The sequence below is a fragment of the Ixodes scapularis genome, unplaced genomic scaffold (genome assembly GCF_016920785.2).
Source record: "Ixodes scapularis isolate PalLabHiFi unplaced genomic scaffold, ASM1692078v2 PGA_scaffold1__304_contigs__length_218370807, whole genome shotgun sequence".
NCBI lineage: Eukaryota > Metazoa > Arthropoda > Arachnida > Ixodida > Ixodidae > Ixodes > Ixodes scapularis.
This window is the reverse complement of record NW_024609846.1, coordinates 64838161-64864971: the sequence shown is the minus strand read 5'-3', so window position 1 is coordinate 64864971 and position 26811 is coordinate 64838161. Positions and strand designations below refer to the sequence as shown.

The 26811-nt window shown below is 46.3% G+C and overlaps 1 protein-coding gene across 1 annotated transcript in view; it reads right to left on the bottom strand.

The window, feature by feature from the left end:
* The window catches only part of LOC115320979 (neurofibromin), a 121168-nt gene that overhangs the window by 6000 nt on the left and 88357 nt on the right, over window positions 1–26811 (bottom strand). The window contains exons 45-51 of the mRNA XM_040216203.3: window positions 24073–24409; window positions 20501–20630; window positions 19404–19491; window positions 16383–16426; window positions 14331–14716; window positions 3362–3739; window positions 985–1085 (exon numbers count right to left, since the gene is read on the bottom strand). Of these exons, the coding sequence (XP_040072137.1) occupies window positions 985–1085; window positions 3362–3739; window positions 14331–14716; window positions 16383–16426; window positions 19404–19491; window positions 20501–20630; window positions 24073–24409 (1464 nt within the window). The remainder of the gene's footprint in view (window positions 1–984; window positions 1086–3361; window positions 3740–14330; window positions 14717–16382; window positions 16427–19403; window positions 19492–20500; window positions 20631–24072; window positions 24410–26811) is intronic.

The window sequence follows — 26811 nt, the reverse complement described above, 5'->3', positions numbered from 1 at the left end:
AGGTGGGGATGCCTTCCGGAGTTGGAGGTCAAGCTTGCAACGTACGCCGCAAACGTGCGCAATCGGTCCCTACCCGTGACGTCCAACGCGATCGCCGAGCAAGCGCAGAAGATGCGGTTGATCCTGTCATTTGCGAAGTGCGAGATTTCATTGGACGACGCCGACGACGTGCTTCGAGAACGCAGCAGTGATGACGACGGGACTGACATTACCAGTGCGGACGAGTTGTAGTCTAGTCGCGGATGGAGTGGGAACGACAGTGAGCAGCTTCAGTTGTCCCGCCTCCAGCGTGAACTTCCTAGTTCCGATAACACCTGGCCATCTCATGCACCTCGCACGTGCATGCGCAGCCAAAGCACGTCAGAAGGCATCGATCGCGTGTTGGAGGCTCGGCTTTCGAAACAGATACTTTGCCGTTCACACGTGTTTGCAATAAAATGCGCATCTGAAAAAAAAAAAAATTTTCTTTTTGATGTGCGATGTGGGGGGGTCGACTTACAATCGAGTCGACCTACAATCGTGTAAATACGGTACAAGCTTTGTTTTTACTGTTTTTGTTATGTATTCAACAAAATTTCGGAATTGCATTTAGAGCCTCCCTTGTGTAATACCCGGAAACAGGTCCTCAAGATATATAAATAAATACACATAAAGCAATTTTATAGGACAGACAAAAGGCAATCTCAGTGAGAGAACACACATGCCACTCAAACACTCAGAGATGCCACAAACACGAGCCCCACTTTCAACATGATGTGTTCAAGACCCTTCCACGAAGCCTGGAGCCTCCCTACATTACCAAACTAACTGTGTTTGTATAATGCCCAACAGAACCACGAATCAGAGACTTCCAGCTAACAGCCAGCGTGTGGCAACATTTGTTCGCATCTCATAGGGGTCATCCCAGCAAATACACATTTACCGTTTTGAAAGAGGAGAACCGAGTCGTCTCGACTCGAGAGCAAAGTCGAGGGCATCTCTTACATGACGGGAAACACCTTGGGGAAGACCACGGAGGCCTCGGCCAGGTACTCGTACAGGATACGGGTCTCGTTCTCGTCCGTGGCAAAGCGCACCAGTGTCGCCTGCAAGCAGTAAGGATGGAAGAACAAACTGCCGCCAACTGAAGAGAATGTTGAAACAGATGTCAGCTCAGTGAGAACAGGGTTTTTTTGTGAGTTTACAGTGAACTATGGTTACCAACAGCTCAAGGCCCACAAGATAGGGCAAATCCCGCGCATCTCATTACAGCTTTGCAACTGATAAGACTGCGGCATTAGCAGACAAGAACGCCAAAAAACAAATCACGAAGCAAGAGGCGGGAACACATAGAAAAATTAGAACAAAAAATCTGTCCAAAAAAAACCTTAAAAAAAACTTTTTTTTTCTTTTCATTTTGGTGTTTTTTTTTAAGAAACGCAGGGCTTAGGCCAGTCCCACTACGAAAACAAGCACCCGCACAGCGCTTGCAAAGGCACATACTTGCAGCAGTTGTTGGCTGGAAACTACTTCGGTTGAGGAGACCTTCCTCTAAACACCTCGGTAAGTGCAATACGATTTGTACTCATAAAAATAGACAAGCTCGACGAAATACACTCGTTGAGCACTCCGCAAATGCTGGCAGTCGTGTTTGTTATCGTTTCAAAGAAGGCGTAAAAGGCAATATCAGGATATCTTTGAAAACAATAATGACTTTCTAGATTACTTGTTTCTCAAACATACCGTAATATCCCGAGTCATCGCCCATCCCCGAGCCATCGCCCACCCCGCTTTTTGGGCCAATATCGATTTCCGAAAAAACACCGAGTCATCGCCCACCCCTTCAAATACCCCAGCGCGGACCCTGCGATCCGCAAACGCTCATCCTACCCGAATGACGCGGCCGCGGACCTTACAGTTGGAGGACGTCCGTGACAAAGTGAAACGAAGGAGGGAAAGACACTTCCTTTTGTTTACGCATTTCCTCCGTGAGCGACCCCAAAGTGGTCGTGTATCCGTGCGAAAAAAAAACGATGGAGATAACAAAATAAGAGTTTGTTAATGTAACCGCGGAGTGTTAGGTCAAAGTCCGTCTCCGCCGAAGTAAGGTCACCGCGAACCCGCTCCTTCTTCCCGCCCGTGGCGACCGCGGTTGTGCAATATTTTAGGCAAAGCCAACGCGTAAATAAAGCTTTGCTGGAACGCCCTACACAAGACGTTTGCAGAGCGTCCCAACCGTGCATTGATAGCCCGCCGTGCACGAACGCACGTATGTACAGACCAAACAAGAAAGTTGCGCAAGAGCTTGCAATTGACAAGGCGCCCGATTTGGCCCGACGCCAAAGTATTTGCCAACGCGACCGCCGGCTTTCCCGCTTTCCCAGCATTGCTCTTGGTCGCTTCTTTGGTCCGCTCGCTCGCTCGCTCCCTCGTTGCGCCTGGTCGGTTTTTCTATTTTCTTGTAGACTTTTCTTTCTTTTTTTTACTAACTAGGAGAACATAGTGGTGACATTCTTTCACGGAACAAACGTTCGCGCTATATGCAGATCGGCGGTGTTTCTAGCGCGTATGCAAGCAACGGACTTCGCTATAGTAAAATATTCTTTCGTAAGCATTTTTTTCTATAAAACAATGAAACTAAATCGAGTTTTGAGTTTGATGTATCGCATGTGCATCAGCGCTAGATACGCAAAGAAAAATAGGCGGTTTTTTCCGCTTTTTTTCAAGTGTTTGTGCTCACCCACCGAGACATGGCCCACCCCACTTTTTTAATGAATTTCAGGCGGTAGGGGGGGGTGGGCGATGACTCAGGATATTACGGTAAATAAATTATTGATCCAAATACTATTACAAGCAAGACGTTGTCTTCGTTGGAGACACAATTTTACAACCAACACTCCGACCGTCAATCATCTCTTTGGCCAATCAGAGATGTAAGCACTGTGCAAGCACAAGGTGGGGCTCAGCGGACTGCAGCCTCCACCTTCTACACCTAAATTGCATAAAACAGGATAAATATTACTAAAAAAAAAAAAAAGTTTTTTGCACAGAACTTTTTTATTTATGTTTTATTTAGGCTTTTCAGAAAAAATTAATTTTTTTCATTTCAGTGTTTTTTTAAGCTGAATTTAGGACACAGTTCTCAACTGCCCAGACATAGCAGCCAGAGAGTGGCAAGTTTCAACACGTTCCCAACGGCAGAAGGTGGCGACAAGACCGTGCTTTGAAACATAAAACTCTCATACACACGGCCATCGCTTCCGCTATGCCCGTGCTGGATAGGGAGAACCAAGGCACCCCTTCAATCGTACCACAAATGGAACAAGTTTTGCGATACGTGCATTGGAAGGAAGCGACGGAAGAAGACGCGAGCGCCACGTACCAGCACGGTGAGCACTAGCGCCTGGGTGGGAAAGTCCGTGAGCACCTCGGGGTCCAGCAAGACGTTGTCTTCGTTGGAGACAGAGACCCGCGAGGAGCGTGGCGCCAGCGCCAGCTCTTCGTCCTCCTCTGCGGCACCCGCCGGCACCCCAGGCGGCGCCTTTTGGGAGCGGGGCGTGGGCATGGAGCTGCTGCGCTGTGTGCGGAACAGGGGGCGGCCCCCCGCTGAGGCGGGGGCCGAGGAGGAGGCCGAGGCCCCGCCCCCTTGGAGCCCCGCCCCCGCCACGCCCCCCGAGCCACCCTCCGTCGTGTCCAGGCTGCGCCAGAACTTGGGGTCCTTGCCCGCATTCTGTGTCGGCGCGTCGAGGGAAAGCGGGCGCTGTAGCGACAGCGCCCGGGGACGCGGGGTCAGTTTGGGACTGGCTCAAAATGATTCGGCACATGTTGAGACGTGCTATACGACTCGCATTAGAGCGCTTAAGTTTCCTTAAAGGAGACGAATTACCGAGCAAAATTTTGGCGTACGAGCCAAAAACTAAAAGACGCACGGCTTATGTGCCTTACATCTGTTCGCATATTTTGCACACTTTATTTCTTTTATGCACACATTTTAGAGCTAATATGTAATGAATACTCTAATGAAATTACACCACGTGGGACAAAACGGAGTCCATCTTTTTTGTGAACAAAGACCAAGTAGCATTTATTACAATTTGGTTGACCTCCTGCAAAGGAGTTCTCTCTTTACACATGTTGCCAACCAGAATAAGAAAAAGTGTTGACTTTGGGAGTTTGTACAACATGCAAAAAACGAGCAGAAATTGTTGGTCATACAGTGCAGTTTCGCAAATAATGCTACGACTGCAAACGTGAGCAAAGATCGTTTAAAAAATTAATTGAAGTCACGCCGAGAAAAAAAAAAATACTTCTCTCCCCGAGTGGCACATTTACACTTTTCATGCAACCACGGCAAAAGAGCAAATAGAGCCAAGCAGTGGATTTTTCCCAAGATCAGACTAGTTCAATACTATAATCAAGCAGCGAGCGCAGCGCCATCGCCAAACATTGCGATACTCTAGACCAGGGGTGGCCAGGCTGGCCCGGCCTAAGAGCCACAAACAAAACCACGAAACTTCCAAGGGCCGGGGGGGGGGGGGGGGGGGGGGGGGGGGGGGGGAAGGGGGGGGGGGGGGGGACAAACTTTTGTCCAAAGCAATAAACGAAACTCAAAATACTTTCAATCTATCCGAGTTAAAAGCAGTCCAACTGTATGTAAGGTAGCAGTAGCACAGGACTATTAATTTCTCTTTTTTGGGGAAGTGCTCGTGTCACTGGGAGGGAGGCGGGGGAGTGGGGGTAGGGGCGGGGGGGTAGGAAAGGAAGCCGCAAGCAGCACTTTAACACGCGAAGAGTCACATGCAGCTCGCGAGCCACAGTTTGGCCCCCCCGGCCCTAGACCATCGCAGTGACTTCACGAACACGCACGTGGTGGAGCCCAATTCCCGAAGACTTTTCTTGGAATCGTGGCAAATCCAGCATACGCCAGGAAACTTAAACAGGCCCCTGGGCGCATTGCCCTGTTTACATACATGGTCTTCACGACGTGACGAAAAAGCTGAAGAGATGATCGTCTCTATAACTAAAAAAATTATTTTACAATTTTTTAATTTCCTATTTTTTTCTTTTTTTAGTTTCTTTTTCTTTTTCTTTCTTTTCTGAAGACAAAGAGGTTAGGGTCCGCGCACTTTCAGTCACCCTTAAAGAAAAAACCGAGTTGGTTTCAAAAAGTCGGGTTTTCTATCGAGTTTTGGTAGGAGCCACATTTTCGGATCTTGAAATCGAGCAGTTTGGTATTCTTTGAACAGAGAATGCACAACTGAACCAAACCCATGGCAGAAATATTCCTCGTCATTTGAGAATGTTTGCAATAGGTACTCAGAACACCAAAAGATGTTCACACTTGTTTGTCTGAAAGATGCTTAGTTAGGGTTTACAAGCAGTGAGGCTATGGCGAACACAGTAGCACTGAAACCCTTCACCACAGGCGAACTGACCATGTGGGAAACCCTATGTGGAGCGCAAGTTTGTCTGCTTTTTTTGCAGGGTTTGTAGTGATGTCAGAACGTCGAGCTCCGATTGGCTCTGATTGAAGGACAGTGGGTAGATCTCAAGGCAGCTTGTTTTGAGGTCTACCTACCATCCTTCAATTGGAGGATTGCCCTGCAAAAGAAGCGGACAAACTTGCACTCTACACTTACACCCGGCTGCAAGCCGGCTCCCACATGGTACGTAGTCAAGCAGAAGGGACCGGGTCGGCCCGTCTACTATGTGTTTGACCCCAAAAATGAACACATAAATGCATGGAACAACCGAGGAGTGGAGTTCCGCTCGGTTTTCAAACATTCAATAAACGCAAGGCCGGCTATGTCTATAGATAACGTATGGGTTAACACAGCAGCGATACAATCGTCCCACACGGTTCGCAAAGAGCCAGGCCTGATCCACAGGCCAACACACGTCATACACGTGGCGTCGGCCATCCAAACGCCATACCTGCGCGACCTTGCACTTGCCCAAGTGCAAGGTCACGCAGTTTCTCCCAGCCACTGCCAAAGGGCACCGAAGTGCCCCCTATTGGTTAGAAGGGCAAACAGAGGTCAAGAGGCAATCTCACTCTCCCGAATCGCCCCGCAAGCACGAAGTCAAGGGTTCTGGTGCCTCGAGAAATCACGGGGCACCGCAGCCCTTATCTCAAGAAAAAAAGTAGGGGTGTGCGAATACCGAATAGTAGTTTTCGAATCGAATACCGAATCGAATCAAGAAAAAAAAGCCGAATATTGAATCGAATATCGAATAGCGATTTTATTTGTAGGAATTTTTCAAAGTGTGCTGCGAATGAGATTATTATATGTGCAGAGTATGCACCTGTTGCAGAATATGCATCTTGTGCAAAACAATAACTAAAATGTAAAAAAATTCTGGTGAAAAAAAGAAATTTTAAAAATAAAAGCAGTTGCTGTTGGATGTTGGGCACTAAAGATCCAATTTTATGGCACAAATATAATCTATCTTCCCTAAACGTCACAAAAAAACCAAAGTTACAGCCACGCATGCCTTTTTTAAGCCCAACCTCACACCGCGACTTTTTTTTTTATAAATGTTTGCATATCTCAGAAAAGGGGCATTTTGCGATATTTGGTTTTCATTTTAAGGAAGAAAAAGAGTGCCCGGGATTTTATTTCACGTAAATAACCAGATAGGTGTTAAATCTTAGTAAACAGGCTTAAACAATATAATCTGAAGTAAGAAAAAAAAGCGTTGCTAGGTGGCGCAAGACACCGTCCAACTGCCGCTATGCATCCACTTTTCCGTCTATCCATCCTGTTCTAAAGAGCCTTGATTTAAAAGAGGGAGCAAGCGAAACTGAAACTACGGAGATGGCTCCAGTGCAGATTGGTCGTAAGTGCGCATGTGTTGTGTTGTCGCGAGGAAAAAGGCGAGCCAACAGAAGGGCGACGACGCCTGCCCTGCCTGCCCGATCCCGATCGACGCTTTCGTTTTTTCATCACCTTCTCGCAGTTGGTAATTCAAACGCGGCTATCGAACGGTTGGAAACCCTCTTAAATCTAGGCACACTATTTTTCCGTTCCGTTTCGTTCCAAATCAAAATTTGCGGCTTGAGGTTCCAAAAGAACGACGACGATAACTCGGCTGGTCTATCGGCATGTTTAACGTGGTTTTCTTTCTGTGATCTTGCAGTCGCCGATTTCTGTGAGTGCGGCAAGTGTGTTTTACATCGGTGCTTCAATTTGGAACGAGGGGCTTTACTCGTGAAAAAAATTAGGCATGGCGCGGGACTTCGGCCTCCCAATTCCTCTCTGGAAGCGGCGCAAACGGGATGTTTCGGTTGTGATTCAAGGGTAGGTTGTATCACGATCGTGAGTAAATCTGCGTAATATAAAGTTCGTGGCGTTCGTTACTTTTCTTTTTTCTAACCTGTGCGTTAGATTTTTGTGGAATGGTAGGATCAAGAGCTGTTTTTCGCATGGTTTGTCTAACATCATGGCACTTACATCGGGGGGAAAAACGGCTTTTTTTTTGTCAGCTCCGCGCCGACCGCGCGTCTTTGGCCGAATATATTGAATATTCGAGTGACCGAATACTAGGAATTTGATTCGCGAATCGAATTATTCGAGAACTTTCTATTCGATTCGAATTCGTATATTCGAGTATTCGCACACCCCTAAAAAAAAGGTAAAAACTAAAATACTATAGTTTATTAAAGAAAAGATGACCCTTCTAGCAGCCTCCCCAAACTTTCCAGTAGCTATGTCACACTTTCCCACCACTTCTCTCATTAAGGGAGGAAGTGGGTTCTCAAAACTTTTTTTTTGTTTATTGGCCTATCTCAACGATTTTTGGCACATGCATGCAGTTTATTGTGCTGATTTCATAACTGTTATCAGATTTCAGATATCTCGTTTTTGTTAAAAGTTAATAACAAAATAAAATATTAATTAGCTAATTTCAGGAAAAGTTTTTAATGACCTTCTTATTAAAATTTTAATGAAAAAAAGGTATCAATTGCTTCCTAAAGAAATGTCATACAAGCTAAAGCTATTTTTATTTCTATAGCACCATACAATCACGTAAAAAAATTAAAGTGAACAGAAGACATACAATAGAGGCTATAACAATGGCTAATAATGAACCGCCAGTTCTATGTACCAAAAAATATCATAATAAAAATACTTTAGCTTGCAGTCCAATTCATTCCAAAAAAAATAGTACCAAGTTTATGAAAATCGGTTGAGCGCAAGTGAATCAAAAAGCCTTCCTGGCCGGAGAATATGCTGAAAAAAACAAAATGAGAAAATTAGCGCAAATACAAGGAAGGAAGAACGTTAGGACAGGAAAGAGCGCTACTTACAACTGGCTTTAATTATAAGGTGAAAAAAGAAAAAGAAAACAAAACCCGGAGAGGGGAACAAAGTACTGACAAAAAAGAAGTGATACAGAGAGCGAAAATAATTAAGGTGAAAATACAAATTAAAATAATAAAATAATAAAATAGAATAAAATAAAATAAAGGCAGATCTGCAGAATCGCATCGGCAAATGCGCAGGCAGCAGCACTAGCAGCACACACACGAGACACCGGCAAACCCTTTGCGAGCATGAAGAGGCGAACTGCTGCCGGTGACCATCCCGCAGATCTATTGGTCACACATGAGTCACCTGCAGTAGCCGCACACACACACACACGGGACACCGGCAAATTCTTCCAGCATGAAGTGGCGACACTGTTGCCGGTAACCAAGCAGCAGGACGCAAATATCAGGGGCACGTGTCGAGGTATCTCAGCTCTTTCTCTGAAAGGAAGACTGACGGGGCACTAACACATTTGCTTTCTTCTTTCTTGATCTTGTACGCTTCATAGATTTCTCTAGCTCTTTTGTCATTGAGATGTTTTAACACCTTCGTCTGATTAAACAAAGGGGTACAATGACAGTCACGAACATGCACCGCAAGATGTCCAGATGGAGAGGCTTTCAGTGAGAGGTCATGCTCTCTCAATCTAACATTGATGCAGCGACCCGACTGCCCCACATAGACCTTTCCACAGGAAAAAGGTACTTCATAAACGACATGACTCTTACAGTCCACGTACTTATGTTGGTGTCTTGTTTGGCATTGAACATTTTCTTCTTTTGTGTTGTTTATTCTTGGGCAAAGTTTTTTGAGCTTGTCCGGTGCTGAAAGTGCTACCTGTACATCATACTTGGAGGCTACTCTCTTGAGATTGTGTGCCAAGCAATGGATATAGGGAACAATAGCAGGACGCCGTGTCTTTTCTGATTTTCGTTGTCTTTTCTGTGACGTGAGCAGACGTTCTGCAACATCAAATAAGATTGAGTCAGGAAAACCTGAACACCTCAGTCGGTGAACTTGAGCGTCAAAGCTCTCCCCCGCTGAATGCGGACATGACTTTTTAAGAGCCGTGCTGAAGCATCCAGTGACAATAGCTCTCTTGATGAGTTTAGAATGAGCAGAGTCATACGGTAAAAGTCGTTTCTTGGAGCGTGGGGAATACATCCAACAGGTGTGGTCTTGCAGGAACGACAGTCTCAAATCCAGAAACTGGAGGGTGGCATTCTCCGGTGATTCATCAGTGAACTTAAGACCCTCTGCATGCTCGATGAAGGTGGATCGTATGTGGCTCAAAAACTGCTTCTCGTTGCTAACAGGTCGTTGTTTAAGGAGGACAAGGTAATCTCCTTAAACAACGACCTGTTAGCAACGAGAAGCAGTTTTTGAGCCACATACGATCCACCTTCATCGAGCATGCAGAGGGTCTTAAGTTCACTGATGAATCACCGGAGAATGCCACCCTCCAGTTTCTGGATTTGAGACTGTCGTTCCTGCAAGACCACACCTGTTGGATGTATTCCCCACGCTCCAAGAAACGACTTTTACCGTATGACTCTGCTCATTCTAAACTCATCAAGAGAGCTATTGTCACTGGATGCTTCAGCACGGCTCTTAAAAAGTCATGTCCGCATTCAGCGGGGGAGAGCTTTGACGCTCAAGTTCACCGACTGAGGTGTTCAGGTTTTCCTGACTCAATCTTATTTGATGTTGCAGAACGTCTGCTCACGTCACAGAAAAGACAACGAAAATCAGAAAAGACACGGCGTCCTGCTATTGTTCCCTATATCCATTGCTTGGCACACAATCTCAAGAGAGTAGCCTCCAAGTATGATGTACAGGTAGCACTTTCAGCACCGGACAAGCTCAAAAAACTTTGCCCAAGAATAAACAACACAAAAGAAGAAAATGTTCAATGCCAAACAAGACACCAACATAAGTACGTGGACTGTAAGAGTCATGTCGTTTATGAAGTACCTTTTTCCTGTGGAAAGGTCTATGTGGGGCAGTCGGGTCGCTGCATCAATGTTAGATTGAGAGAGCATGACCTCTCACTGAAAGCCTCTCCATCTGGACATCTTGCGGTGCATGTTCGTGACTGTCATTGTACCCCTTTGTTTAATCAGACGAAGGTGTTAAAACATCTCAATGACAAAAGAGCTAGAGAAATCTATGAAGCGTACAAGATCAAGAAAGAAGAAAGCAAATGTGTTAGTGCCCCGTCAGTCTTCCTTTCAGAGAAAGAGCTGAGATACCTCGACACGTGCCCCTGATATTTGCGTCCTGCTGCTTGGTTACCGGCAACAGTGTCGCCACTTCATGCTGGAAGAATTTGCCGGTGTCCCGTGTGTGTGTGTGTGCGGCTACTGCAGGTGACTCATGTGTGACCAATAGATCTGCGGGATGGTCACCGGCAGCAGTTCGCCTCTTCATGCTCGCAAAGGGTTTGCCGGTGTCTCGTGTGTGTGCTGCTAGTGCTGCTGCCTGCGCATTTGCCGATGCGATTCTGCAGATCTGCCTTTATTTTATTTTATTCTATTTTATTATTTTATTATTTTAATTTGTATTTTCACCTTAATTATTTTCGCTCTCTGTATCACTTCTTTTTTGTCAGTACTTTGTTCCCCTCTCCGGGTTTTGTTTTCTTTTTCTTTTTTCACCTTATAATTAAAGCCAGTTGTAAGTAGCGCTCTTTCCTGTCCTAACGTTCTTCCTTCCTTGTATTTGCGCTAATTTTCTCATTATGTTTAGCCAACTAGCCCACCAGATGATTTTAATGAAAAAAACAAAGCTGAGAAAAAAGACTTTGAAGTTCGGGTATGCAAAAGTAACAACATTGAAGCTTTAGATGGGTGGAATGCCCTTGGTTTGAATTTCATACTAAGGGAGAGACACGGGTAGGGAAAGACAGCCCGATATGCAACAATTGGTTAGCCCTGAGAAGGGCTTTTTTAGGGGGCGTCTTCAAAACACCAGCTTGTGAATGGGCGATGGGCGTGCCTGACTCTCAGAGAAGCCCAGGACTATAATCCTGGTCTGTGCCTGCCCTGTGCCTTGTGGAGAGTCTCTTCTTCATGCTGTCAGCATCAGAGAACTCTTTGTTAGCCTTGTGCAGCCTCCGACTGTCCTTCTCGGTGCTCCTCCTGACGAGGGCAGTGCCAGCCGTGTAGCCCAGGCTGCTAGCTACGCTCTCGTTTGTCTTCCTCACTCCCTGGTTGAAGACGCTCACAGCTTCAGCAACAGCCCTCTGTACACTGTACAGTGATGCATGGGTGTTCTTCGAGACCTGTGCCCAGATGACGGAGTGCAGGCTTTCACTCGGGTTCTGCGTCTTGCCATCACTGCACCGCTGGAGCAAGTCCTTGTTGCTAAGCCTGGCAAACACTGGTTCCAGTGCTTCTTGAACAAAGCCTGGGAGGGCGTTCTTGTGGCCACGGGGTTGCTCGTTGTTGGCAACTGCTCTGTTGTAAAAACACCATGAGCTGGCTCCCTCGGGGCAGAGGTCGTGGTCGGGAGACTCGTCGGTGGACGACATGTGGCGAAGGGTGGCTTGCACAGCTTTCTGCATCGCAGGTACGTCGTGGCTGTGGCTCCGAAGGGCATAACCATAGTAGTTGGTTATCTTTTTTATCCTGTCTTGTGTCAGCCTGCCCTTTCCTCCGAGCACCTCGCCTTGAGCCTTTTTTTTGTCAACAAGCGTCCGCAAGGCTGATCCCATCCTCTTGTGGACATGGTTGAGGCAGTCCTTCTTTTCAATATCCACGAACCCGTAGACAGCTTCATCTGTAAGAGCATGATGCGTCCTGCTGTCTCCGTCAGAGAGGACCGTTGTGTAGCGCAGACCATGCTTCTCAAAGGACCTTCTGAACATGATGAGTGCTGCCTCCACCTCCATTCGCCCCGACTTGCAGTCTATGTTCTTTTTGCAGTCTGGCTTGTGCTCGGCCAACCACGCACTGTAGCTTTCCTCTTCGGGCTTTGGGCCAAGTGAACATCCCAAGCAGAGGTTGCAGAGGACGATGTGGTCGATCACCAGGCCGGTGTATAGCTCCACGATGCAGCCCACACCAATGTGAGACGTGCGACCCCGCGTCTTCCAGGTGCCATCATACATGACGTCAATGTTGTTCGGAAGGTTCAGAAAGTCTGCATAGAGGGTCCTCACAGCTTCAACACTTCCTGCTTCACAAGCTGCTGCTGACAGCTCACAGGCTTGCATCACTGTCGGCAAGTGGTGCTGGAACGTCTTATGGTGAAGGCCTCTGTGAGAAACGTTCAAGGCCGCGCAGAAGTCGGAGAGCGCAGTGGACCCTTTTCCAATGGACTGAATCCCTTTCACAGCTCTCATGTTGAGCTCAAAAGGCGTAATCCGTGCCTCCCCTTGAGTTCTGGGCGACGAAAAATGCTTCTCGCAGAAGCCGCACGACGGGCACGTCAGCACCAACTTCACAGCCAGCCCGTACTCTTTCTCCTTGGCTTTCTCGAGCGTAGGCGCGGCCAATCCGCACTGCCCACATTTGGTGCTCGCGAAGAACATGTTCAGCACGTTCAAATCGACGATCACGAACTGCGTGCCGGAATCTGTCTCTTCATCCTCGACCGAGACATTGAGGAGGTCGAACTTCCGTTGCGTGGCAGACTTCGCGGCCAAATCCTTCTTCAACTCGTCAGCCCGCGCCGCACGTTGGGCAGTTTCGCTTGCCGTGTAGAAATGCGAGTCGAGTCGTGACGGACCAGGGCCGAAGCCGTCGTCTCCTTCATTGCTCACATCAGGGGCGGGCATCACGGAAGACGATGTAGCTGCTGGCAGCTGAACTTGCCGCATGTCCGTCTCAAGCAACGCGGCTGGCGATGCGAGCGAAGTCGTCTTGTTCCACGCCCGACGCTTCCGCTTGCCGTACGCACGCTGCGTTGAACGCTTCACGCTAGGCATCGCGATCGCTACCGATGTCTCCTAAAGACGTCGTGCTAAACGAAGCAGGCGGACGCCGAAAAATAACGTGCTTGAAGCCAAAACGCAACCGCTAGCAGACGACAAACAACGATCTCAACTGCGTTGCTGGACCTCTTGGCGTCTTGGCTCCTTCCGCGCCGCGAGGAAGGAGAGGAGGGAGAGGAGAATGACATATTTCAGGAGAGGAGGCATGCGTTTCGGCCAATAGCGACAGCGCTCGCTGCGGCCCGTGCTCCTTAGCCAATCGCTAGCTCGGTTTCTTTCTCCGGGGAAACGCGGTATTCTGTGCTTTCCCCGGGTGGACGCCATTTTTAGTGGCGCCAAAAATGTAGACAAAGAAGCAAGCTTTCGAACGAGACCAAAATTGCCGCGAACGGGCGCGCACCGGCGGAGCGCGGAGGGCGCGCATTTCGACGTCGGTTTCCTCTTTCGGGAAGATTTTGGGCGCGTTCCGCGCGACGTAATTATCGTTTTTTTTTTATACTTTGAGTTTGAATTACGCTATAATATTTCGGACAGAGGTGCCTGGATATGTAAGGCACCCAAATACGGGATTTTTGAAAAAAGAACTTTTTTGCATTTTTAGGACCCGCGTCCCCCCTTAAGCCCTCTCCCCATTCTGCCTACTTCGAACGCTTCCGCAAGAATCATCCCCCTTTAATTTTCAATAAACTCGCCACTGCTAGCTTCGTCGCTATACCCCAAGCACTGGCACATGACGAGCGATGCGAACGACTTTCAAGTGCTGTTGACGAGCTTCCTAGTCTTCTTGCAATAAAGCAGAGCCAAGAGTGGCCGTCTGGTTCCTGTTTCTAGTCTTTTCTGCGTTTGGAACTCCGTGAGTTCCACATGCACCTGAGAAAGCCATCAGAAACTTGGTAAAAATTGGGCACCCTGTGTATTCGTGGTCACCACGGCCTAATGAAGTCTTAACTGACAGGCAAGCGGCGAGACTAAGAACAATGCATGAAAGTGAAAATGACATTAGGCTTGAACAAAAGCAGAAAAAAAACATATAACGCACCACAAGGCACGGCAAAGGAAGCCTACACTACCGCCGTGCACCAAGAAACAAAGGATCTGTTCACCTGTTGTCCTTGCTGCTGGGGCCCCTGCTTGACCAGCCTGGCCTGTGCCAGGGCATTCTGGTCCAGGAGGTCCCAGGACTTCTGCCGGCGACCGGGGGCACAGGGTGCGCCCCCTGCCGCCCCGAGAGGGTGCAGCTGGTGACTGCTGCCCAGGGGTGAGGAGGCCGGGGCCCCGCCACCCTGGGGGGAGGGGCCCAGGGCCGCGCCCCCAAGGGGTGTGCCCGCGGGGGGCCCCGCCCCGCCGGCCACGGAGCCCGTGGAGGCGGAGGAGGAAGGCGGCACCGGGCTGGGCGGGGTGCGTGCCAGCACCTCCGAAGCCACCCGCGTCGCCACCCGGTGCTTCAAATGGCACCGGCTGCGCACTTCCTCCGACACCGACACCAGTGCTGCGAGGGAACAACACACGTGACAGCTCGGCCTTCCAACCATGCCTGTCGGGAGTCAATCACCCTTTTGCTTTGTTATTGGTCATACGGGTGCAGATGCTTTTAAGTTTCTAACACCGATATTAATACTTGGAATCAAATAGGCATATTAAATTTGGTCTAGTTCAGAATGATTATGGTTACATTCTTATAAATCGTTTACAATGGGTATTTTAGCTTTGCTGAGTGCTTTTCTCCCTCAGCTAGGTGTGCTGCGTGCGGCAAGGCAGTGTTTGCGGGGCAGTGATGAGGGTGCCATTTTCCCGCAGCACTTGAAGGGTGGTTAGACCATTGCAATTTAGAGTTTCCGTTTTTCAACTCTAGTTACTTTGTACTGAAGAAGCAACCATGATAGGTGAACATCTATTTTTCCTTCGTGTTATAGTTTTTTTTGCATAAATCAAAAATTGAGATTCTATGTCAAGGGACTGTTTGCTAGCCTCTCATGTTACCAAGCTTCCCTATTTCTTTGAAATTCAGAGAATCTATGATGTTGGTTTCCCGATTGCATGGACGTAGAAACGGCTTTGTCACGCAAGTATAGAATAAAGCAAAGCTTTAAAGAGGCACTGACACCCATAAGTTTGTATGTGTTTTTGTTGTCAAAAATGAAGCAAGTTGTAGTCACAAACATGCAAAAAAATACCAGAACACACAAAAAAAAAAATTTCCCCAAGCGCACGCACCCTTTTTATTTTTGGCACCCTTCTCTCCTGCCCCTCACCTCCTCGCTTTTTTTTACTTGTGGCGTACTCGATTATGAAATTTAGAAGCTTTATAAGCGACCATGCTATAATATTTAATAACAGCATTTGTAAAACATGTTTTTTTAACGCAACTGCGAATGCACTACGCCCTTCTTTTTGAAATAACGAAAATCGGAGTTTGAAGTGATGTCGCCTTCTGGCTTTTTATCCTCCCCCAAAAAACATGGCGGCGCTCGATGCACACAGCACTGAGGATGATCGGTGAGTGGGGGATCAGACGAAGTTCTCTTTTTTAGGTGCCCGACGACCTCTCAGACTTCAAAAAGGAAGTCGTCAAGTGGTCAAAACAACTGGGTTTGGTGTCTGTGTACCATAATTTCGGTTGCGACTCCGCTGGGGCAGCCTTTCACGCAGAACCGGAACGACGTGGCCCCTCGCGTCACTCACAGAAGTCCACTGCGCTTTCTCTTGGACCTCATACCGTTTCAAAGAATTTGAGATTGCTGAAAGAGCCCTAAAAGAACTTCAAACTAGAAAGTGAACCGTCGTCTCCTCACAGCGATAGGCGGCACACACGGAGCGGTTGATCGCGGAACACGGGCGAACACGACACGGAGGTGTGAGAGAAACTCGAGTTGCAGGACAACTCAATCTTTGACGTCACTGCACCTGTGAGGATCGTGGGGGAACTTCAAATTCTGCTTTTGGAAATTGTTTTTTCACTTTACAAATACTGAGTTCCCAAATTTCAAATTTTGAGGGTAATGTCCAGGCATTGTTTTCAAGTGCTTCAGATAATAAAAATAAATATGATTTGGACCTGTCAGTGCCCCTTAAATATTACGTTAAAAAAGGTCTGCAACACATGGGTCAAGATCAATGGTTTTCAGCGAGAACTGAAGTGTCGCAAATGCACTTACCTGCAAGATATGCCACACTCTCAGGGCTCACTTCGAACTTGTCTCTGCAAGGAAAACAGAAACAAAATATAAACCTTGTTAGCTTCCCCAACTTTAGCACACAGCATAAAAAAAATCTGCTCACAACACAGGAGTTCGGACTTCTCCTTTCCTTTTTTTTTTATATTTTCAATTAAAAAAGAGATCCTCCAAAGTTATGCTTCTATAGCAGATATATTGCAAACCATTTGTGTCTTTGGTCTGGTGGACCCTCTAAAGCTTACACAAATACTAAATAGCAATTTTATCTGCAACCAGTCCACACCCTCTCTCAAGTTCGAAGTTATACCTGCTACTACTGCTGAGACCTCTTATAACAAAGTAGACGGGAATCGGAAATCACTTCACTATATCCGCTATTTCGTTATAACCGACTTTGGGTAACGAAGTGCAAAGGGGAGTGGGAAAGCGTGATCGCTTCGCTGTAGCCGCTATTTCGTTATAACCGACTTCGTAACAACCAGTCTTGACAGTACCGACCATTTTTAGTTTCAAACAGTATCAAGGATGGCCTATTGAATCTAAAACAAAAGGCCCAATTAAAGAGCATTACTTCCAAGGAGAGCTCTTAAAAAAGTTAAAAGCAAAATTTTTCATAGCACGAACAATGTGAAATATGATTATGTGGCAATCAAGTTCCAACTAAGGCAAAGTAACACTGAATGAACATTAGGGTCATCAGCACAGCCGCCTTGCCAATGATACAGTGTTCTAGAAGGGGTGCAGAGGCAAATGTGGTGTGTCCTCCGTGAGGCCTTCAAAGCGGATGCCACTGTGTGGTGCTGGCATAGTTTCCTCGAGCAGTGGCTCTGGCAAGATGGGTCGTCGGCTACTTGCTCGCAGCCCTACCTATAGTCGGCGACAGGTCAAGAACGAAGTGGAAGCTCCTTTCACCCCTTTCCACTTCAACGGAGCGAACCGAGGAGAGGAGGTCGCCTCCTCTCCAGCGTTCGCTCTACTAAAGTGGAGAGAGGTGGGAGGAGCTTCCACTTCGTTCTTGACCTGTGACCGACTATAGTGATGTTTTTATGACAGCACACCATTTTAAATACCATTTTATCAGCTCTGCGGTCGTCACACTGAACGGAAGAGTGTTGCAAATGCTTAGAAGGTGTCATGCAGTGGCGACGTGTGTCTCTGTGTTCAGCACGACACAAGTGGCAAGCTTGAAACAGTACACGCCTATGCAGCCACAACAAAAATAAACTATAGGCAAAGCTCAGTGAGCTCAGTCTCCACCCGAATGTAGCTCCAGAGATTCAGAGACGGTGCTAAGATTCAGAATTAGACGCTATATGAGTTATGAGCAATGTCCAGAAATTTTCTATGAAAAAATGGTCCACTCCTAGAAGCAGACGCTATTCACGCTCATGCATTCTTGAAGTTTATACGCTCAGTTAGGAAATCAGATCCCAACGGCTAGCTTTCCATTCCGATGTAGATTGAGGGTTCGGTGATGGGCAGTTTATTGTTGCGGAGAGAAAAACACGGTTGGTATTTTTCTTCAGTTTACTTCTGCCCGATAAATAAAAACTACTGATCCATTAAAATTACTTTAGTGTTGTGCCCTTTACTGGCGGACTGGCTTGCAAGTTGGGGAAAGAAATTCAAGCTTTGCCTGATTTCCATAGCAGCTCACAGTTCAAATATGCAGAAGTTTATTGATTATGTTCTTAAATTTATTCTACCAATCTGCAGCCATAACTCCCAATGAAAACACTTCCTTCCTTGTTTTGCCATAGCAAGAAAACAACAGTGAATTCCATTACATGATTTGATATAAATGTACCACAACAGGGTGGATAACAAAAATCCAGTTAATTTAAATCTTGATTTGAATCATTATTTCAATTGCACCAATTTGTCTTTATAAGGATTTAAGCCGCACCGATTTGGCGATAATAAATTAAATCATACACTTTTCCCCAAAACAATACTGAAAACATTTTTGAATTTATTGTTTGACTATCAGTGTGGTTCCCATGAGTATTTGTTTTGTATTTGAAGTAAATAATAATCAAGCAGAAAATATTTATATCAGGCATCCATTAAAAAACACACACACAAATCTAGAAAAAAAAAGTCACTAATTTCTAGCTGAAGAGATTTAATTCACGTAAGTTTGATTCAAATAAAAAAATCTGATTTATTTTATTAAAAAGATATCCCGATTTTTTTCCTCATTGACTATAAAAAACACACATTTATTTCGACTTAGAAATAAATGCTGCTAAGAACATGACCAAATAAATAAGGGGGAAAAATTCCAACAATTTCACTTTCCAACGGTTCAAGAAAATGGCTTAATTCTTCATGAAGATTATATTGAGCCAGAAAGCTCTGCCTCACATGCACCATAAAAAAAGAAACTATCTTAAAAACATGTACATTCAGAGCTGCATCCGACTTTATGCATACTATAAAACGGAGTGATGTGTGTGTGTCTGTGTGTGTGTGTTAACATGGTGTTTGCCTGACGCAAACACTCTTTTCTCAGCGCAGAATTCGCTGAAGGTACTGAAAGTAACAGATACTTCCGAAAACAAAACTGGGCGAAAAAGCTACACGGATTGACTGATTGAGCTTCGGGTATTTTGCCGCTTCATGCTGCCGTACTTAGGCACAATTGAGTGACTTAACAAAGAAATGCAGCCTAGTGGCCACATAAAATGCCATCACTTCAGCAGGTGATGCTTTGGAGTGATCAGCACATCCAAACATCCAATCATTTGGACAAGTGGCGTCCGCCAAGAGCCCCTGATGGCTGCTAACGCAAGAAGAACCAACCGACACGGCCGTTTTCTCCTCCAGTTGTCAACTGCAGCAAAACAGGCGGCCGTCCGCTTTTTTCAGTGTAGCGTCTCCCATCAATGTTTGCTTTGCTTTTGCCACTACTCCCCCTTCTAGAACACTGTACCAATGACAAGTGCAGTGATGGTGCAGCACCAAATTGACCGCCGAAGGACCAAGGTGCCAACCTACCTTTTGTGTGGCTTCGCCACAATGCCCAGAAGCATGCTCAAGACCCGTGCGGTCCGCGACACAGTCGTGGCCGTGGGGTGCCGGAAGCCTGAAACAACGGAAATATTGCCGAGTCACGGCCAACCAGTGTCAGCCACTAGAACGAAAACATGCATGCCAAGGAAAAGAAACATAAAAAAAAACATTAAAGGTATTTTCAGGCACTTGGGCTTTAAAATGACCGGGGCATACCTAATGACGCGTTTCACTGTCGTACGCCAACAGGCCTAAGTGATTCGGCCTGATTCGATTCGAATTCGCTCTCGCAGACAACAAAATCTTTTCCGTCTAATGAACGATTATAGTTATAACCCCCTAGGGGCCAAATAATGTAAAACAGATGGTGCCCTAAATTTTGGCATTCAACTAAAAAAAAAAAAAAGTCAAGAGAAAAAATGTCATATTATTAGCTTGGTTTCTTGTACGCTCCAGCCTACATCCCTCCATGCTGTCAAAAGAATGGTCGCTATTTGTATCAAAACTCCTATTGCCTACCCCATCGTACATATTGTCCGAACAAAGGTAACGCAATTTCGAGGGTTGGGAAGGTGGGTCATCTGCAATGGACCATCTCTCGGGGCACTGGGGGGCATCTTTCTTTTAAAAAAGTTTGATTTTGACGGCACTGCGGCCTGAATTTTTACAGCGGAGCTGTTAAGGGCCAGTTTTTCCAGGATCGTGTCTGCCAGCAAACAAATGGACACTAAACTCTGGACAGCTACCGCCATCTATGAACAATGGTGGCAACCAGACAACCGGCTTGCCGGTTGTCTGGTTGCCGCTGTCGCTCATAGATGGCAGCAACCTTTCGAGCCTTTCCACTCTGGCTTACCAACTTGCGGTCGGCCATTACTTCATTCCCACCATAGTACAGCTTCGCTGGCCCTCCTTCTTCACCAGAGTGGAAAGGCTGGAAGTTTTCCATATAAATTCTCGAGCCCCGTCTTTCCCCGTGAACTACAAGATCTCCACCATCCCCTACTTTCACAACAACCTAGTGCAGCTCGCACATCCTTCAAAGCCAACAGAGTTGCACGGCGAGCGAAAGGGGCCCCCACCTTTAAGGAGGTGCCCGACCAAAGCAAAGTGGAAACTGGAGTTGAAGCTGAGTCCAACCGAGTGGTCCAGCTGCTTGAAGTGCCACTCCAAGGGCTCCCGGGTGCTCATCATGATGTGCTTCAGGGTTTTCTGCACAGTCATCATCATCATCATTCCTTGGTTCCCAAACTTTGCACATCTCACCTGTCTCTTTTCATAATACAAAGTGTTTGGCAAATAGTTACATATCAGTGAATGGCTCAGATCTGCTAGAAGAAAATTCAAAGGGGAAAAACGCTTTACTCGGGGGCAAGGACTGTCGAGAATTTTTGCGGGCTCATGGAACCCACGAGGGTTCTCCAGGAATTCTCAGAATTCTTGGGAACCCAGCTTTGGGTTCCCAAGTTCGGTGTTGTCACTGCAGCAGCTCTGGGTTGACGACAGCCTGCACACATATTTTGGCATTCATTTATTTCATAAAATTAGGAGGTTGTTTTCTTTTTTTGAAAATGAGCCAGATCTAAATTTATATCGAAGTGAGAAAATGTTTTTCGAAATGAGACAAAGCAAGCTCTGCTACTATTCAGTTCACCATACAAATGTACACTTTCCCAAAGTTCACAATTAGTTGGGTGTACAACCACCTTTCTTCTTCATTTTTATACAGAACTTAAGCATGCCAAATAGAGCATTATATCGTAAAGCCCCAAGAGAACGCACGCCCCCAAGAGATCGCCCATCCAGTTTTTCTGGCTAAATATCTGTAACATAAAAATTCTGAAGCATCGCCCAACCCCCAATTCTCGTCGAACGTCACGCCATGTCCAACGGGAATCTCATCACCCGCGCGATTTGCTGCACCGGCACGTCTGACAAGCGAGTTCATAGCGAGTTCCCGCAGTTTTGTCCGCAATCTGCGCAAGCGATATCGGCTCCTGTAACACGCCAGTTGTTCCCGCATGTATGTGGTACCGCAAGCTGTGAATCTGCTGCATCTGCAATCTGCGGTATCCGTTCCTGTGACATAAAGGAGTTTTCGTAGTCCGTGTTTCCCTTTCCGCTAAGCCCTCTGCAACGAAGAAGTTGCTACTGCACCTGCGTGCCAATGGCCTTGACTGTAGAGTTCCGGGCATCGTAGTAGGTTGCAGAGAACGTTGTGGGACGGCGAAAACGATCTATGAAAACCCCTATAAAGTTTGTAGCAGATGTAGCAGGTTCCTGCATGTTTATTGCACAAAAAACTTGCATCTGTTGCATGCGCGATTTGCGGTATTCGTTCCCGTGAGATGCGAGTTCCCGGCAGGTTTTTGTGGGTCCTTCACACCGTGAAACGTGAATCTGCTGCATCCGCAACCTGCGGTATCTTTTCCCATGACACAAGAGTTTGCAGCGAATTCCCGCACGTTTATCAGATCGTGGAACGCTAAGTTGCGGCGTCCGCGATCTGTGGTACAAGTTCCCGAGTTACGTGGTTTGTGGCCAGTGCCAGGGTGCTTATCATTAAACTTTGGTAAAGTTTTGCTGTGCCATCTTTAAAGATAGGTCAACATGTGTTTTTGACCATTTATCTCTGCATTTTGGGTGGGCGTTCTTTTGGAACTTTACGGTAGAAAAGTCCCCCAAACAAGCGTCTGTGCGAACAGAACCTATTGCCAGATGGAACCATACAAAGAGCTCTAAATATACTCTATGGAAGGTAACATTCTTATAGCTTGTTTATTTTTATAAAATGTATTATCTATTTTTTTAGATTTCTTCCACTTGCTTAGCACCCTTTTCGCAACTATGCACGCACGTTCCCCCGAAAACGGGATGCGAGGCTTCACTGAGAAAAAATGACGGAACAGCAGAAAAGCACATTTAAAATAGGACTGTCCCGGTCAAAACGGGACGTCAGGTCACCCTACTCTTTGCACTCTTTTTTAATATATGCAATGCAAAAAAGCACCAAATTACGACTCTGGAGTGCAGCCACAGCTGCTGTTTCCTCGCCTCATACCCGTGCCATAGGAGAAGTGCAGAAAAAACAAACTCAATAAAACTGAAATTTTTAAAATATGAAAATTATAATTGTTCTATACATAATTAGGAATTCAAATGCCATAATTTGATTTGAAGTTCAAATAAAATATACAAATATTTGAAAGTTTCAAATATTTGTGCATGTGTACAGAAAGTAATGAGTCAATGGAAGAAGAAAAAGGGAAGAAGCTCACGGGACGCTCAAACATGCCCTGCGATCCAATTTAATTTGAAGTTTGAATCGAATACACCGACATTTAAAAGTTTTGTATACTCGCACGCATCTTAAAAACCGACCAAGCCACTAGGAGGAGGGTAGGGAAGAAACTCACGGGCGTCTCGAACATGCCTTGCGATCCAATTTGATTTGAAGTTCGAATCGAAATCACCGATACTCGAAGGTTTTGTATAATAGCGTGCGTCTGCAAAACTAATCGAGCCACTTGGAGGAGGAAAGAGAACTCACAGGCGCCTCGAACATGCCCTGCGATCTACATTGATTTGAAGCTTGAATCGAATACACTGATATTCGAAAGTTTTGTATTCTCGCACGCATCTACAAAACGAAACGAGCCACTAATAGGAAAGAGTGGGAAGAAGCTCACGGGCATCTCGAACATGCCCTGCGATCAAATTTGATTTTGAAGTTTGAATTGAGGACACCAACATTCAAAAGTTATGTGTATGCTCGCACACATCTGCAAAACGGATTGAGTCATAGGAGGAGTTAAGGGAAGAAGCTCACGGGCATCTTGAATTTGCCCCGCGATCCAATTTTATTAGAAGTTTGAAGGGAATACACCGATATTCGAAAGTTTCGTATACTCCCGCGTGCCTACAAAACTGACCGAGCCACTAGGAGGAGGAAACGGAAGGAACTCGGGGGCGTTTCGAACGTGCCCTACGATCCAATTTGATTTGAAGCTTGAATCGAGTACACTAATATTCGAAAGTTTTGTATACCCGCACACATCTACAAAACGAGCCACTAGGAGAAAGAGAGGGAAGAAGCTCACGGGCGTCTCAAACATGCCCTGCGATCCAATCTGATTTAAAGTTTAAATCGAACACACCGATATTCGAAAGTTTGGTACACTCACGCACATCTACAAAATGGATCGAGCCACAGGAGGAGTTAAGGAAAGAAGCTCACAGGCATCTCGAATAAGCCCAGCAATCCAATTGGATTTGAAGTTTGAAGTCAATACAGCGATATTTGAAAGTTTCATATACTCGTGCGCATCTACAAAACTGACCAAGCCACTAGGAGGAGGAAAAGGAGGGAACTCACGGGCGTCTCGAACATGCCCTGTGATACAATTTGATTTGAAGCCTGAATCGAATAGAATACACTGATATTCGAAAGTTTTGTATACCTGCACACATCTACAAAACGAGCCACTAGGACAAAGAGAGGGAAGAAGCTCTTGGACGTCTCGAACATGCCCTGCGATCCAATTTGATTTAAAGTTTGAACCGAATACACCGATATTCAAAAGTTTCGTATACTCGCGCGCGTCTACAAAATGGATGATCGAGCCACTAGGAGGAGGAAAGAGAAGGAGCTCACGGGCGTCTCGAACATGCCCTGCGAGTCAAGGGTGTGTAGGTTCTGCTCGAGCAGGGCGAGCCCCGAGGCGTACAGGGCCATCTCGTCAAGCTGCAGCACCGAGATGGCTACCCAGAACAGGGCCCGGTGGATGGGGGACTCGAGGCGCAGCAGGGGCTGCAGCCGGGTCAGGCCCATGATGATGGCCTCGATCAGCTGCAGGTCCTGGAACGACTCCAGGGCCTTCACCAGCACCCGCAGCAGCTGCTTCGCCTCCTGGTCTGTCACCCCCTTGCTGATGCAGCCAAACACGATGAGGGCGCGCGGCTGCAGGGCCGGGTTGTAGCGGAAGGCAAAGCTGAAAGCAAGGAGGAAGTATATGACACGAGACGTCTCCACCAACACTTCCTAAAATGATGAGGCCGTAGTGCTGGAGTTTCTATGGTCGCCTACCGGATTTTTAGAGTCAGGCACGGACTGGGCTCGAGCATTGCTTCCTCGTTCAGCTGGGACTCGTGATCTTAGTGATTCAACACACGTCCCTGCCGGGTGCTGACACAGCACTCGTTTCTGGTCAATGTGTGAATAGTGTATTTTGAGTTCCAAGCGAATTTAAAGCGAATAGTGGTTTTGGCCGAATATTTTCGAATTGAATACCGAATAGTTAATTCAAGTATTTCAGTGCTGTTGCACCATGCTTAATTAAATTAAACCCAGCTAAGCTTGCAAAGGTTGTTCCTAAGTTTCCACTTGTCCATTCATAAGCTAATTTTAATCTTACTATATTTATGAAGTGCGACCTCAAAGTCCAATACCTTGGAATGGCAAGTAAATGACGAATTTGAATTAAAATCAAACCTGGACTTACAAATCTTGCAATATGCAAATATTATTTCTTCAATCTTGATTTTGAAATAAAAGAAACGAATCACAAATGATGAACGCCGGTCGTCAGGCCATCTCTGCCAAGCATACTCTTCCATAATAGCTACAAATTATTTTGGAAAACTTTACTGCAACGTAGATACCAACATTCACAAAGTTTCCGTTTCTTCCTAAACACACTAGGTGCACGCATGCACCATCCCACATTGAAAGTGTGCTTTTCTCACAAGCACGCAATTGTGATATTTATACTTTCCCGGGTGTTGATCGCTGCGGGTTACCCCATTAAGTGCACTTCTTAACAAGCACCGATACACTGCGGAAAAGTAACACCCATGGAGCTTGCTGCTCCCGCGGGTGTTGCTTTTCTGCAGTTTCCCCATGCTCAGTAAAGAAGCGCGCTCAACGGGGCTAGCCCATTGCGATCAACACTTTGAAAAATATGAATACAGTCGAGCCTGGGTACATCGAATTAAAGGCCACGCAACGCGAGCTATATGCTATATGCTCGCCACCAGCGCAATCGGGGCGCAATTGGATCACAGGAAAGCAACGGGTGGCCAGGCTTCGTTTTATATATCGAGCGTCCCCGCCATAAAAGTTTGATAAAAAAAAAAAAAAAAAAGTTCTCGTATAATAATACATGTAATTTCCAAGGGGATGTTTGGACTGTTCGATATAAACAATAATCTGAAATACCCAAGCGTGGTATAACTGGGCTCGGCTGTATCGCAGTCCATCTCAAAGTGAGTATTGAATAGTGTATTATTCAATATTTTGAATATTCGCAAAACACTACTCGTTTCCAATCTGTACCCCACGCTGGTCTACAGCAGGTGACAAAATACGACATTAGAAACATGTATGCAAAACAATGCTAAAACATTGTTTTGCCTGCCTAGTTTTGGTGCCTAGAACATGCTTTTTTTAACGCCTAAACATTTGGCCTCTTGAATAATATCCGAAATACACAGGCCTCATAGTGTATGTTTAAGGGCATTTTCAACTTTTTCCTTTGTCAGTTATAAGAAGGCCACCATTAGTGTGACATGAGTGGCATACACACAAGTGCCAGTGTTTAAAGTGGTCAGACTAAATTTGTGAAAGGGTCTGTTTTGTGGCAAATTCCCGCGTTGCGTGGCCTTTGAACTGCAACAGCTTACGGTAGACGTGGAAATCACAAGATAACAAATTTCAGGGGTGGAACTCATGAAATGTGCTTGGGAGCAGCCACGGGAGCAGCTAAAACAGCTGTTTTGGAGCAGGTTGGGAGCAGCTAAAACTACACTCTGGAGCAGGCTAGGAGCAGCTCAGATCAGTTTTCATTGCACTCCAGCTTCTGTCTTAGACAAGCACGGGGGCAATTTCAGTTGTGCTTAGCAGCCCAGATAAACATGAGCGGTTAGGGACCTAGGCAGATGGGATAACAGTGTAACAGATGCGAAAACTTGGAACTTTGTGAGCCTTGGTAATTTCTGAGTGGCTTTCAGCTGCTCAAAATGCAAACCAGCACCGCTTATCGCACAGTCCGCACGTCCTCGACAGAGTGATTTTATGTGCGAACCACGTGACGTGCGTAAGCAACGAACGTGCAGTTGCGCGGAAGAACAGGGAAACAAATTTCGAGTTTCTCATATTGCGCAACTCAATATCGCAACAAAATTCAAGTTTATCCTATTGTGCAACTCAATATCGAAGCAGCAGACTACGATTAACGGAGTTATCGTATTCGAAGCGATAAGCAGGAGCAAGGTTAACGTATGCCGAGCAGATCTACCGCTCGCGTGAGAGCTGCTGGCCGGCAAGGTTTCGGATCGGATTGCGTTTCAGATCTATCAAATCACGATTTATCTTGCAGGAATGCGGTTCCAACTT